Source organism: Oryctolagus cuniculus, chromosome 14 (genome assembly GCF_964237555.1).
Source record: "Oryctolagus cuniculus chromosome 14, mOryCun1.1, whole genome shotgun sequence".
In the NCBI taxonomy this organism is placed as follows: domain Eukaryota; kingdom Metazoa; phylum Chordata; class Mammalia; order Lagomorpha; family Leporidae; genus Oryctolagus; species Oryctolagus cuniculus.
In genome coordinates, this window is record NC_091445.1 from 86,190,819 (window position 1) to 86,205,017 (window position 14,199).

Here is a 14,199-nt window from a genome sequence, read left to right on the forward strand (position 1 = left end):
ACCCCACCTGCCTGAAAAATATATTTGCACTTGCTTCAGATATGTTGCAAAGATTTATTTAATTGCCAAAGCAAACAAAAACTAACCTTTTGAGATAGGAATATGTCAAACAAAATAAGGACTATTTGATCTTTAATTTTTCTTATAAAAATTTCCTTTAAAATTTATATTTGCAACCTCTACTTCTAGCATTTTCTCTCTGATTTACAATATCAAAATTATTTAGGTTTTATAAGAACATCTGAACCTGTATTATCTGAAATAGTAAAATAAAATTTTAAAACAACTCCTAGCAGCTTTAAATACTTCAATTCGAGCTTTCATCATCTATTTTCTCAAATACTAAGTGAAAGAATCCTAATTCCCTTTGCTATCAGGAATTCCTAATTCCTGGTACCAGTTCAGAAAAAACACAAAGCATTTAAAAAACACTGAATGAGAGCTAACTAATGGAGCATTCCAAACAGGAAATGATTTAAGGGAAGAAGCTGATGCTAGGGCATTTATTTTTGTTTTCAGCCTAATTGATACAGAAAAGAACTCAAAATTATGATATGAAAACAAGGGGACTTCTTAAAAAAAGAAATCACTCACTGATACAGGTAGTATGTCTGAAGATGAATTATTATTTTAAAAAGCTTTAAAGTGAGGTGGGCCCAATCCCCTCTTAAAATGCCTTGGTTCAAAGGCTCCACTCCTATTCCAGCTTCCTACTAACGTGCATCCTGGGAGGCAGCAGGTGATGGCCCAAACAGTTGGGACCCTGCCGCCCATGTGTGTGGCCAGACCCAGAATGGCTCAGCCCTGGCTGTTGTAAGCAGCTGGGAGCAAACCAGTGGATGGGGGCTCAATCTGTCTCTCAAATAAATAATACTTTTCAAAAAGCTTTAAGAGGGCAGGCATTTGGCCTAGCAGTTAGGCTGCCAGCTAGGAAGCCTGCATCTCACATGGGAGTGCCTAGGTACGAGCACCTGGCACTCCTGGTTCCTGCGCCTAACTCCAGCTTCCTGTTGAAGAGAACCATAGGAGGCAGCAATGAGGGATAAAATAGTTGAGTGGCTGCCACCCAGGTGGGAGACCTAGACTGAATTCCCAGCCCTCAGCTGCAGCCCTCAAGCTGTTGCGGCCATTTGGGGAGTGAACCAGCAAATGAGAGCTGTTTCACTCTCTGTCTGTTTCACTCTCTCACTGATTCACTGTTTCTCAATAAATAGCTTTTTTAAAGTTTAAACGGAAAAGGCATGATATTATAAAGAGAATGACAGCACTCATTCTGGTCACTTACTAGGAGTTTCTGAGAGACTAGAGGGATTAAAGCTATCGGAAAGGATCTAATATAAAATAAATAGGAACTCCCACTTATTTCCATGTTGAAAAAACTGACACTAGATTTTCCATGGAACTGTAAGTCCTCCAGGACTCCATACCAGCACTCCCACTACTCCAGACACTGGACTGAGGGCCAACAGCCACAATCCTGGGTTCTCCTTTGTAAGCCAGCATCAAGATTCACATACCTGTGCTAGGACTGAGAGGAGCTGCCCATAACCCCACTGCTGCTGTCATCAACAGAAGAAGATACACAGAGACTGTACTACAGTGTCCAAATGGAACTAAAGACAAAGTAGTTGACAAAACCATTACCCAAAGACACATCTTCAGGAAAGAGTCTTTTAATATAAGAGCCATTCTTTAAAAGTGATAGTGACAAATGATATACAAATGTCAATGTAGGGATACTGGAAGTATGAAAAATCAAGTGAATGTGATGCCTGCAAAAGAATACAATACTGCTTTAGTAACAGACTCCAAAGAAAACAAAATTGACAAAATGCCTGATAAATCCAAGGAATAATTATAAGAATGCTCAAAGAGATATGAAAGAACACAGAGGGAAAGTTTAATGAAACTAGGCAAATACATTATATGAATTAAAAACATAATGGCCGGTGCCGCGGCTCAATAGGCTAATCCTCCGCCTAGCGGCGCTGGCACACCAGGTTCTAGTCCCGGTCGGGGCACCAGATTCTGTCCCGGTTGCCCCTCTTCCAGGCCAGCTCTCTGCTGTGGCCCGGGAGTGCAGTGGAGGATGGCCCAAGTACTTGGGCCCTATACCCCATGGGAGACCAGGAGAAGCACCTGGCTCCTGGCTTCAGATCAGCACGGTGCGCCAGCTGCGGCGGCCATTGGAGGGTGAACCAACAGCAAAGGAAGACCTTTCTGTCTGTCTCTCTCTCTCACTATCCACTCTGCCTGTAAAAAAATAAAAACAAACAAACAAACAAAAACAAACACAAAAACCATAAGCAGGCCAGCGCTGCGGCTCACTAGGCTAATCCTCTGCCTAGCGGCGCTGGCACCCCGGGTTCTAGTCCCGGTTGGGGTGCCGGTTCTGTCCTGGTTGCTCCTCTTCCAGTCCAGCTCTCCGCTGTGGCCTGGGAGTGCAGTGGAGGATGGCCCAAGTGCTTGGGCCCTGCACCTGCATGGGAGACCAGGAGGAAGCACCTGGCTCCTGGCTTCGGATCAGCGCAGTGTGCCGGCTGCAACGTGCTGGCCATAGTGGCCACTTGGGGGGTGAACCAATAGAGAAAGGAAGACCTTTCTCTCTGTCTCTCTCTCACTGTCTAACTCTGCCTGTGAAAAAAATAAGCAAAAACATAAATATTGAAAATAACTCGAACAGAAATATTAGAAATGAAGAACCCAATAAATCAAGTTAAAAATACAGATAAAAGCCTCAAAACCAGACTACATCAAGTAGAATAAAGAATACCTAAACTTGAAGACAGGTCTTTTGCAATACCCCAGACAGCAAAAGATAAATGTGATAAAAAACAAAAACAATAAAGTCAGCCTGAGATTTTGAGGATACTATTGTATTAACAAATATTTAAACTTGGGGGATATCTAAAGGAATAAAGAAGTAAAGGCATAGAAACTTATTCAATTAAACATCACTGGAAAATGTCTCCAAGCTTGAAAAAGAAGTGGGCATCCAAGTACAGGAAGGCCAAAGGCTGTGAAACAGACATTTAGTCATTTAGTCAAACTCTCAAATGTATAATAAAGATAATTTCAAAATATGCAAGAGAAATTTACTAAGTCACTTTAAATAGTCCATATTAGACTAATAGCAAAAACTTTATAGAGTAGGAGGGAATGGAATGATATATTCTAAGCTCTGAAAGAAAAAACTGCCAACCAACAGTTTTATACCCAGTAACACTGTCCTTCATAAATTAAATAGAAAGACTTTCCAAGACAAGTAAAAACTAAGGAAATTCATGACCTCCAGGCTACCTTACAAAAGATGCTTAGAGAGCATCCTACCCACAGGAGCAAAAGAAACATAATCCCCATCATAAAACATACGAAAGTATAAAGCACAAAGGAAAAAAATGAAGGATATTCAAAAGACATTTTCTAAATGGCAAGACTAAATAATTACTTGCCAATAATAACCTTGAATATAAATGAGCTAAATTATCCCAAGTAAAATATATAGACCAGTTGAATAAGTGAAAAAAAAATTAACTATATGCTACCTACCAAAAAACCTTACTTTAACACTACATATACACAGAGACTTAAAGAGAAAGGACAAAAAATACATTCCAGAAAAACAGAAACCAAAAGCAAGCAGGGGTACCTGTTCTTATATCAGACAAAACAGACTTCAAGACAAAAACTGAAAAACTGTAAGAAGAGACTAAGAAGGTCAAGAGATAATGGTCAAGTTAACAAGATGATATAATGATTGGTAAATGTATATGCATCTAATGCTAGAGCACTGGATTTTATAAAACAAACATCCAATCTAAAGGATGAGAAAAGTTTCAATGCAATAATACCAGGAGTATTACTGAACAAAAATGGAAATGCAAATCAAAACCACAGTGAAGTATCACTTCACTCCAGTTAGAAAGATAATTATCAAAAAGAAAACATGTAAGTGCCTGTGTGGTATAGCAGGTAAAGCTGCAGCCTGCAACACCAGCATCCCATATTGGCATGTGTTTGAGTCCCAGCTCCCCCACTATTGATCCAGCTCTCCGCTAATGGCCTGGAAAAATCAGCAATGATGGCCAAAGTATCTGGGCCCCTGCCACCCATGTGGGAAACCCAGAAGAAGGTCCTGGTTCCTGGCTTTGGCCTGACTCAGTCCTGTCTATTTTGGCCATTTGGGGAGTGAATCAGCAGATGGCAGATCTCTCTCTCTCTCTCTCTTTCTCTATCCTTTCCTCTGTAAACTCTTTCAAATAAATCTTTTTTAAAAAGACAAAATAATAGACACTAGGCATGAATGCAGAGTAAAGAGAACATTTGTATATTCTTGGTGGGAATGCAAATTAATATAGACATTATAGAGAACAGTGTGGAATCTCCTTGAAAAACTAAAAATAGATATACCCTATGACTCAGAATCCTCCTTCTATAACATGCCTGAAGTATATGAAAGCAGTATATAAAAGAGATGAATACAGTCTACTATTCATTACAGCACTATTCACAATAGCCATGATATGAAATCAGCCTACATGTCTGTCAATGGATGAATCAATAAAGAAAATGTGGTATACAAACACATTGGAATATTATTGAGTCATAAAGAGTGAAATCTTGATTTTGCAACAAAATACAAGGAACTGGAGACCATTATGTTAAGTGAAATACATGGACTGAGACAAATATTGCATGTTTTCTTTCATGTGTGTAAGATTAAAAAAAGTCAACCTGAACTTAGCTTAGTAACTACTAGTGGTTGGGATGGGCAGGCTTTGGGGCAGAGGAAGGTTTGATAACAAGTAGTAAAACACAATCTGACAGGAGTAATAATTTCCGGTATTCCACAACACAGTGATAGTGGATTATTTACTGTATAAATTCCTGGAAGATAGGATCTGGGATACTACAAACCTTAAGAAAAGATAAGAAAATGGATTGGTTTCATTGGTTCACAATGAGTATACGTGTTGAAATACTGCACTGGACTCCATGAAACTGTACACGTATTATGTGTTTAAAAAATTTTTTAAATTGTTTTTAAAAAACTATGCATGGATTTCAACATTTTTGCAGTTAAACAACTTATCCCTTAATTCCATTTAATCCAAACTTTATCAAGTGTCTTTGTATAAGGATAATTTATTATGACAAGATAGTATTTTTTAATCTCAAGAATACTAAGGTAAATTTAACATTTGAAATCAAATCAATGCATTTACTATATTAAAAGAAGAAGAAAAGCCCACTGATCATGTAAATAGATTTAGAAAACCTCAATACCCATTCATGAATGAAACTCAAAGAAAACTAGACATAGAAGGCAACATCCCCAACCTGATAAAAGGCCATCTACATAAATTGTCTAACTAAAATTATGTTTAATGATAAAAATAACACTTTCCCCTTAAAAACAGTAAAAATAAAAAGATGTTCAGTTTTCTCACCTCTATTCCACATTGTATTGAAGGCCCTGAACACTATTTTAAGGTACCAAAAAAAGAAAAAAAAGGCATATAATTTGGAAAGTCGAAGACCAATTGTCTGTGTTCAAGGTTGACATGAAATCTAAATATAAAGTCCAAATTAACTTATAAAACAATTATTAGAAGTAATAAGTGAGTTTTATCAGGTCTCAGGACTTGAGGGCAATATAAAAAGAGGAAATCCAAATGGCCAACAGACACATGAAAAAATGTTCAGGATCACTAGCCATCAGGGAAATGCAAATCAAAATCACAATGAGGTTTCACCTCACCCGGGTTAGAATGGCTCACATACAGAAATCTACCAACAACAGATGCTGGCGAGGATGTGGGGGAAAAGGGACACTAACCCATTGTTGGTGGGAATGCAAACTGGTAAAGCCACTATGGAAGACAATTTGGAGATTCCTCAGAAACCTGAATATAGCCCTACCATACACCCAGCCATCCCACTCCTTGGAATTTACCCAAAGGAAATTAAATTGGCAAGTAAAAAAGCTGTCTGCACCTCAATGTTTATTGCAGCACAATTCACAATAGCTAAGACCTGTTTGCCAATCTGTTGTTGATTTGCATTTCCCTGATGGCTAGTGATCCTGAATATTTTTTCATGTGTCTGTTGGCCATTTGGATTACCTCTTTTGAAAAATGTCTATTTAGGTCCTTGGCCCATCTCTTAAGTGGGTGGTTTGTTTTGTCGTTGTGGAGTTTCTTGGCACCAGAAATCAATCCAGCCGGCGCCGCGGCTCACTAGGCTAATCCTCCGCCTAGCGGCGCCGGCACACCAGGTTCTAGTCCCGGTCGGGGCACTGGATTCTGTACCTGTTGCCCTTCTTCCAGGCCAGCTCTCTGCTGTGGCCAGGGAGTGCAGTGGAGGATGGCCCAAGTGCTTGGGCCCTGCACCCCATGGGAGACCAGGAGAAGCACCTGGCTCCTGGCTCCTGCCATCGGATCAGCGCGGTGCGCTGGCCGCAGCGCGCCGGCCACGGCGGCCATTGGAGGGTGAAGCAACGGCAAAGGAAGACCTTTCTCTCTGTCTCTCTCACTGTCCACTCTGCCTGTCAAAAAAAAAAAAAAAAAAAAAAAAAAAAAAAGAAAGAAAGAAAACAATCCAAACATCAAACATCTACAGCCAACTTATATTTGATCAATGATCTAAAACCAATTCCTGGAGCAAGGACAGTCTCTTCAACAAATGGTGCTGGGAAAACTGGATTTCCACATGCAGAAACATGAAGCAAGAAGCCTACCTTACACCTCACACAAAAATCCACTCAACATGGATTAAAGATCTAAATCTACAACCCAGCACCATCAAATTATTGGAGAACATTGGAGAAACCGTGCAAGATATAGGCACAGGCAAAGACTTCCTGGAAAAGACCCCGGAGGCACAGGCAGTCAAAGCCAAAATTAACAAGTGGGATTACATCAAATTGAGAAGTTTCTGTATTGCAAAAGAAACAGTCAGGAAAGTCAAGAGGCAACCGACAGAATGGGAAAAAATATTTGCAAACTATGCAACAGATAAAGGATTAGTAACCAGAATCTACAAAGAAACTTCATATTTTTAAGATATTAGTTCTCTATAAGTTGACATATAGATTCTATAAATATTTTATTGAAATTGAAAGTTGATAATAAAATATAAATAGAAATGTAAAGGATTTAGAAAAGCAAAAAGTAACTTTCATAAGAAGAACAAATTTGAAGACCTATTCCTTCTGGATTTCCAAACCCACTGGAAAGGTCCAATACAACATAGTTTTAGCTTAAGGATAGACACATAGATCAATGGGTAGGAGTACCCATACACACATGTTTAATTGATCTCCAACAAAGATATCAAAGTAATTCAAAGAAACAAATTATCTTTTCAACAAACAGTGCTATAGTAACAGACTATCCATATTGAAACAAATTGACCTTTATATAAAAATTAACTCATCATGGATCACATATTTAAATGTAAAAACTAAAAATGTAAGTTCTTGAAAAAACATTGAAGATAATCCTTGTCACCTTTCTGAGATAAGCAAAATTTCTAAGATAGGACATGAAAATATAAACCATACAAAAATTCATAAGACTGGGCATTTGCCTTAGCAGTTAAGATGCTACTTGGGACACTTATATCCCATATCTGAATGCCTGGGTTCAAGTTCTGGCTCTACTTCAGTTTGGGCTTCCTGTTAATGTGCACACTGAGAGGCAGCAGGTAATGGCTCAGGTAGTTGGGTCTATGCCACCCATGGATGAAACCCAGACTGAGATCAGGCTACTGACTTTAGCCTGGATCAGCCTTGGCTATTGTGGTCATTTGGGGAGATCTCCCTCTATGTCTCTGTCTCTCTCTCTACCTCTCGGATAAAGTAATTAAAAATGTTCTAAAAATTAATACAGCTGTGACACATGATGATATGGGAACATATATATTTATAGTCAATAACATATCATAATGAATTTTTAAAGTAATAAATTGGATTTCATCAAAATTAAAACATGTAATTTTAAAATTCATAAGCCAGTTATAAGCACATATATAAGATCACTTATATGAAATTACAGAATAAATGAAAGTAATATATACAATGTCAAAAATTAAATTATTAAGACTGGGACTGAGGGAATTTGACTGAAAAGGGAATGAAAGATAGTTTTGGAATCATGGAAATGATCTAAATCTTGTTTGTGGATTATGTAATTGTTAGTTCTCTTTGAACTATACTCTTATAGTAGATGCATTTTATTACATATAAATTTTACCCAATAAAATTTATATTAGAAATTCAAATAATCAGCCCAGTGGAGAGTCAACGATATATTAATTTTTCCTTTTAGCATTTTACATGTGTCCTATAAAACTGAGAATTTCATTCATTTTAGTGTAAAAGTATTTCACCTCAAAGCAGTATGTCTTTTCTTTCATGATACTATACTGACTTTCCTAATTGTTGGAATCTAGCAAAATAGGGTTACTTGCCACAGCAGTTACTTTGCCACTTACGATGTGTCCTTCCCATATTGGAGTGCCTGCTGTGAGTTCCAGCAACTCTGCTTCTGATCCAGTCCCTTGCCAATGCACACCCTGAGAGGAAGCTGGTGATGGCCAAAGTACTTGGGTTTCTGCCACCCACATGGAAGACCAGGATGAAATTCCAGGCACCTGACTTTGGTCTGGCCCAGTCCCAGTTTTGGCAAGCATTTAGGGAGCAAACCAGCAGATGGCAAATCTCTGAGTCTCTGCCTTTTAAATAAAAGTGAAAATGAAAAAAATTAAAACAACTAGCAGAATAACGTACCAATATAGTTCTTTGACATGGAAACTTCTCTGACTTCAATGTGAACGGAGCCTCTTGGTATCTGCACAACTTCCATGTATCCTGCAACACAAAAGACAAGTCGTTAATAAGCAGCCTCTGTCATAAAATGAGTAACCATTCCATAACTATACTTTTCTTATTCTTCTATTCTTTCTTTGGCTTTGCACTTCATAAATTATGAAATTTGGGCAAATTCTCCTTTGGGTTCATGAATACATTTTAGAGAAAAATCATTTTATAATCTTTTGCCTTAGAAATATCTCAAGATGTTTTTAAAGCCTCAACATATACAATACAGGTTCTTTTTCTTTTTTTCTCAACATGTTTCTTATATCAATGTTCTGTGGGAACTCACACCTTAAAGAAACATGGCTAAATTATGTCAAGTAGAGAGGACTATAACACTTTCTTAAAGCATCATACATGAAGCCACATTTGATACTTTAAAAACTGAAGGAAATTTTGGGGAAAAAACCTACTTTCTTCCCAATAAAGAAATTTTAAACTAAGTGAGGGAGGGGAAATCAAGTGTTTTTGGCTATTCCAAGTACACCAGAGGTGTGAGGAAGCGTTCTCTCTACACACTCACCTCCTCTGGGCAACGAATCATTGAAGAACCCTTCAATGGCATCACATGTGCTTCCATCCCCTCCACAGACTCGACATCTATCTTCCCTAGCATCAGATCCCAAAATATTATCACAACCTACATGCTGAAAACAGAGAAGAATATTCAGTGTGTCAAAATGAGAAGCTCTTGGAACCATAACTAACCAGATACATGAAACTTATTCATTTAGTTGTTTTTCCAGTAAAGGAAATCGAACTAGAAAAATACTACTTCCACTCTTCAATAAGTCACAGCTAATATTTCTCAACAGCTAAGATCAAGAAAAAAAATCCCATTTCCTGGAATGTACACCTGTATTTTGATCTGAGACTTTGTCTTCACTTTTAGATATCATGCTCTAATCATTAAAGAATTCTAATTGGATAGATTCTTAATTATCCCCTCCATGAAGAAATTTAAAAATTCAAGAACTAAGAAAAATGGCATATGGTCCTATACAGAGTTATAACAGCAAGAGTTCTGACTGAGAATTACTGTCTGCCCTTTCTAAACCACTGACTGTTTTTGGATATTGTAAGTATTGAAAATTAGTTTTGGAATTCACATCTTGGTGACTCTTTAAAAATGAGTATGTATCCACTAGCTGAATACAACTGCCATAAACAAAACAGGGCTGTACGCATGCAATGTAAGAAGCTGAAATTCGACCTATTTTGCATTTAATCATAAAAATTAGGATTTTTGCATATATTAGGTACTTATTTGGTACTTGAATTTGTACAACTGACCTTTAGCTATTGACACCTTTAATCTCTCTCTCTCTTTTTTTTTTTTTTTTTTTTTTTTTTTTTTGGACAGGCAGAGTGGACAGTGAGAGAGAGAGACAGACAGAAAGGTCTTCCTTTGCCGTTGGTTCACCCTCCAATGCGCTGATCCAATGGCAGGAGCCAGGTGCTTCTCCTGGTCTCCCATGGGGTGCAGGGCCCAAGTTCTTGGGCCATCTTCCACTGCACTCCCAGGCCACAGCAGAGAGCTGGCCTGGAAAAGGGGCAACCGGGACAGAATCTGGCGCCCCGACCGGGACTAGAACCTGGTGTGCCGGCGCCGCAAGGTGGAGGATTAGCCTATTGAGCCGCGGCGCCGGCCGACACCTTTAATCTCTGAATAGAGCCTATACCTGGGTCTTTGCTATCTGAAAAAAACTTGAATACTGTCACAAGTAATTTTATTCAAGGAAAGAAAGTATCCTTTCCCTATCCATACACATAAACACATATAAATACACAAACTGGATTATTGTATACACATGGAGGCATGTAGACAGAATGATAGAAACTTTCACAAGAAATTATGAGATGAAGTAAAATAGTGTTTTTTTTTCTCCTCTTTCTCAGTTTCACCACTTTGTTTTGTGCTTCTCTTTAAAGAAAAACAAAACCAAACAAGCAAAAACTTATAAAAACTGATTTTTGTAGCTTTTCTTATTAGATAGCATTCATATACAAGTCAAGGAAAATAATATAAATATATTCTACAAATCCCAACTTGTCTAAGTTCCTAAAGTAAATGCATTAATGACAAAGACTAATTCTATAATTAAAACCATTGCAAATGCTTTAAAAGAGATAAAATCGAAGGAGCATAGTTGTTTCACACTTTGGGAAAAATTATGCTATGAAATACATCAAATAATCTTCCAACAAAAACATATGGCAGCCATACGAATAACAGCTGAATCCTTTTTCCCTCCTTTTTCCTATCATATTTTTTGTAAGCAGAAAAAAATGATAGAAATTAAAGTCCAAAACATTTTCATACCTTTGGCAATCACTATAAACATAACTAGATCACATACTTGCATGGTGCTTGAGTATGAATGGGTCATTCTACCTTTAAGTACATATATTGTATTCTAAATTGGAAATTAACTTTCTCTAAAATGTGGCTCTTTTTAAAAAAATCCAAAAAGTATTAATTAGGAGATATAATTTGAAAAAAAGACAAAAGTCTCAAAAATTTGAACAAAAGGCAGTAAAATATAGAACCTTGCATTCTCCATTGATACAGATATCCAGTGAATCTGCATTGCACTGGGTCCCGTCAATCACCGCAGGGGCACGTTCAGTGTAGAAATTATAACCTTCAGCCAAACAGTTTAATGCACAAGGCTTTACACCACCTGGACAAATATAGTAGAAGAGAAGTAAATGGAATGTTTCTCCTGATGAACAATGATTCAGTATTATTCACAGCAACTTTATAATTCACATAGATATCATTCCCTGACTATATTTTTATTTTTTAAAATTTTTTTTATTTATTTGACAAGTAGAGTTATAGACAGTGAGAGAGACAGAAAGATCTTCCTTCAGTTGGTTCACTCCCCAAATGGCCGCTACGGCTGGCACTGTGCTGATCCGAAGCCAGGAGCCAAGTGCCTCCTCTGGTCTCCCTTGTGGGTGCAGGGGTCCAAGCCTTGGGCCATCCTCCACTGCCCTCCTGCGCCACAGCGGAGAGCTGGACAGGAAGAGGAGCAACTGGGACTAGAAACCATATGGGATGCCGGCACCACAGGCGGAGGATTAGCCAAGTGAGCTATGGTGCCGGCCCCTCGTTCCCTGACTATAAACATCTTCCCTGACTATATACCTAAATATGTAGGTTTTTTCCCTTTTCTTTTTCTTACCTAGTTTCATTACTTATGTAACTTAAAGGAAGATCTACAGAACAGTTTCAAGGTTTATACTTTTGGGATATTTCCTATATATGTTTACAATATATTTTTAGAAGTAACAGTGGAGGCAACAGAATGTTTAAAAAAAAACAGATAAAAGAAGAATTGCTTTTGAAATTAACCAAGGAAATAGAGTTTAAGGAGGTGTGAAACACTACATTGCATAACAAATAGCAATTTCCGTTACATATATTACTGAAGCAGATTTCGAAACTACCATATCAAACAGAAATATGGCAGTGGTAAAATTAAACTAAATTTGCATGTGCCTTAAATTTAACACATTCCATGAGCTTGGTTGTAGCATGAAGATAAATTCTTAAGATATTAGGAAATTTAAGATGAAGTAAATTACAACATTAAATCTGAATTATTCTTATGAAATTTATAAATCAAAGATACATGTTAAGTCTAACATTAAACAAATAATTAAAACAATCTCTATTTTTACTTTGTAAATAAATGTATTTGACTACTTTCATTAGCCATTGACACTGTCATTTTTTAATATTGAAGTGAAAATAGGCATAAATAATAGCAGTGAAGAAAAACAGATTACATATCATAACTATAGTATATTACAAAAATAGCAGTAAACATGAATTTATTGTATTGAAAAGCAAAACATGAAAAAGCTACTATTTATAAATATGTATTATCAATTGAAATTTTTACTTAAAAACCTTTCTTTTGAATACTTATCTCATGAGGTTTGAAATATATGCTGACCTTATTCTAATTATGCTGATAAAAATTTCACTTCAAAATAAAGAAGACTATTTCTTTTTAAAAAGTTTTTAATTTTAATTAGTTTTTAACAAACTCAATTATAGTTCATAGTTGCAATTCTAAGAATATAATGCTATTTGCTTCCTTTTCCCTCCCTCTCACCCTCCCCCAGAATATTATTTCTAATTAAGAAAATAAAACAATCTGATGAAATGGCATGCCTAAGTCTCAGTGAAGTTCTCAGAAACCAGGTTTCTGCAGGGTTAATAAAAAGAAAGCAGCAGACAGAGGGATGGAGTCAATGAGAAAGCAGGAAGAGCCATTCCACCAAGGATCACTGTTAGGTTGCATATTGTTTGGTAAGATGATGGCCCAATATGTAAGATGTAAAGATGAAAATCTAGATTTTTTTCCAATATAAACCCTTTAAGCTTTTAAATGCTGACAACTCAGTAAAGTTTTCAAAATTGTGTAGAGGCTAATATATATATATATATATATATATGCATGTATGTATATACACACATACACACACACACCAGTTTAAAATAGTCCCTGAATTACCAGTTTACCACCTCTGGCTTGAGTCCATATTTTTTCCTATTTTACATGTTTATTGGCCTTAGGCTTCTATATAACTTACAATGTTATTTTTAGGCTTAAGTTAATGGTACATTTTGCTGTACTGAGAAAAGAAATAACACAATAAATACAATAATTTCTTCCTGAATTAATAATCAAACTATACTTTTATAAGATCCTCATGAATAAAATCACTCTACATTTCCATGAATCTTACTGGAATTATTTTCATTACTACTCAATATAGTCCTTTTTTCATCTTATTGTAATATTTTAGAACTTAATGTAGCATTTTATGTAGAAAGCCTTAAAAAGAGAACCTGAGTCTTTTGCTTACCCAATTTTAACATTACATTCACCATGTAGCCTAATATTTGATAGGCAGGACATAGACAGGTTATACTCCTCAGCCCACTACACTAGATGACAGAAATAGGAATTAATTTCTTCTTTGTTTACTGCTGAAGACACGTTCAACTTCTGCTCTGAGAACTTTCCGAAGAGAAATGTCAGCAAGTTGGTAGAAGAGGATCTTTACACCACTGCATCTCCACATTGGTACTGAGCGTGAAAACTACCCACAGAGAACAGCACCTTTGTGGGCGTCTGAGGGTCCAGCAGAGAAGTCCCAGCACACCACTGGAGAAAAAAATATCCAAGAACGGATGCACTGAAGAGGTCTAAGAACGGTTTCATTTTATCTGTATCTTACTTTCCTCAAGGCAGCACAGTTCAGTGAAAAGACAGACCTCGCCCTTGGCCTGTGATTTC

General features: G+C 37.0%; 1 protein-coding gene across 1 annotated transcript in view; it reads right to left on the reverse strand.

Annotated features, from left to right (window-relative positions):
• The window catches only part of ADAMTS6 (ADAM metallopeptidase with thrombospondin type 1 motif 6), a 313,716-nt gene that overhangs the window by 64,318 nt on the left and 235,199 nt on the right, over nucleotides 1-14,199 (reverse strand). The window contains exons 15-17 of the mRNA XM_070056759.1: nucleotides 11,429-11,562; nucleotides 9,402-9,525; nucleotides 8,792-8,872 (exon numbers count right to left, since the gene is read on the reverse strand). Of these exons, the coding sequence (XP_069912860.1) occupies nucleotides 8,792-8,872; nucleotides 9,402-9,525; nucleotides 11,429-11,562 (339 nt within the window). The remainder of the gene's footprint in view (nucleotides 1-8,791; nucleotides 8,873-9,401; nucleotides 9,526-11,428; nucleotides 11,563-14,199) is intronic.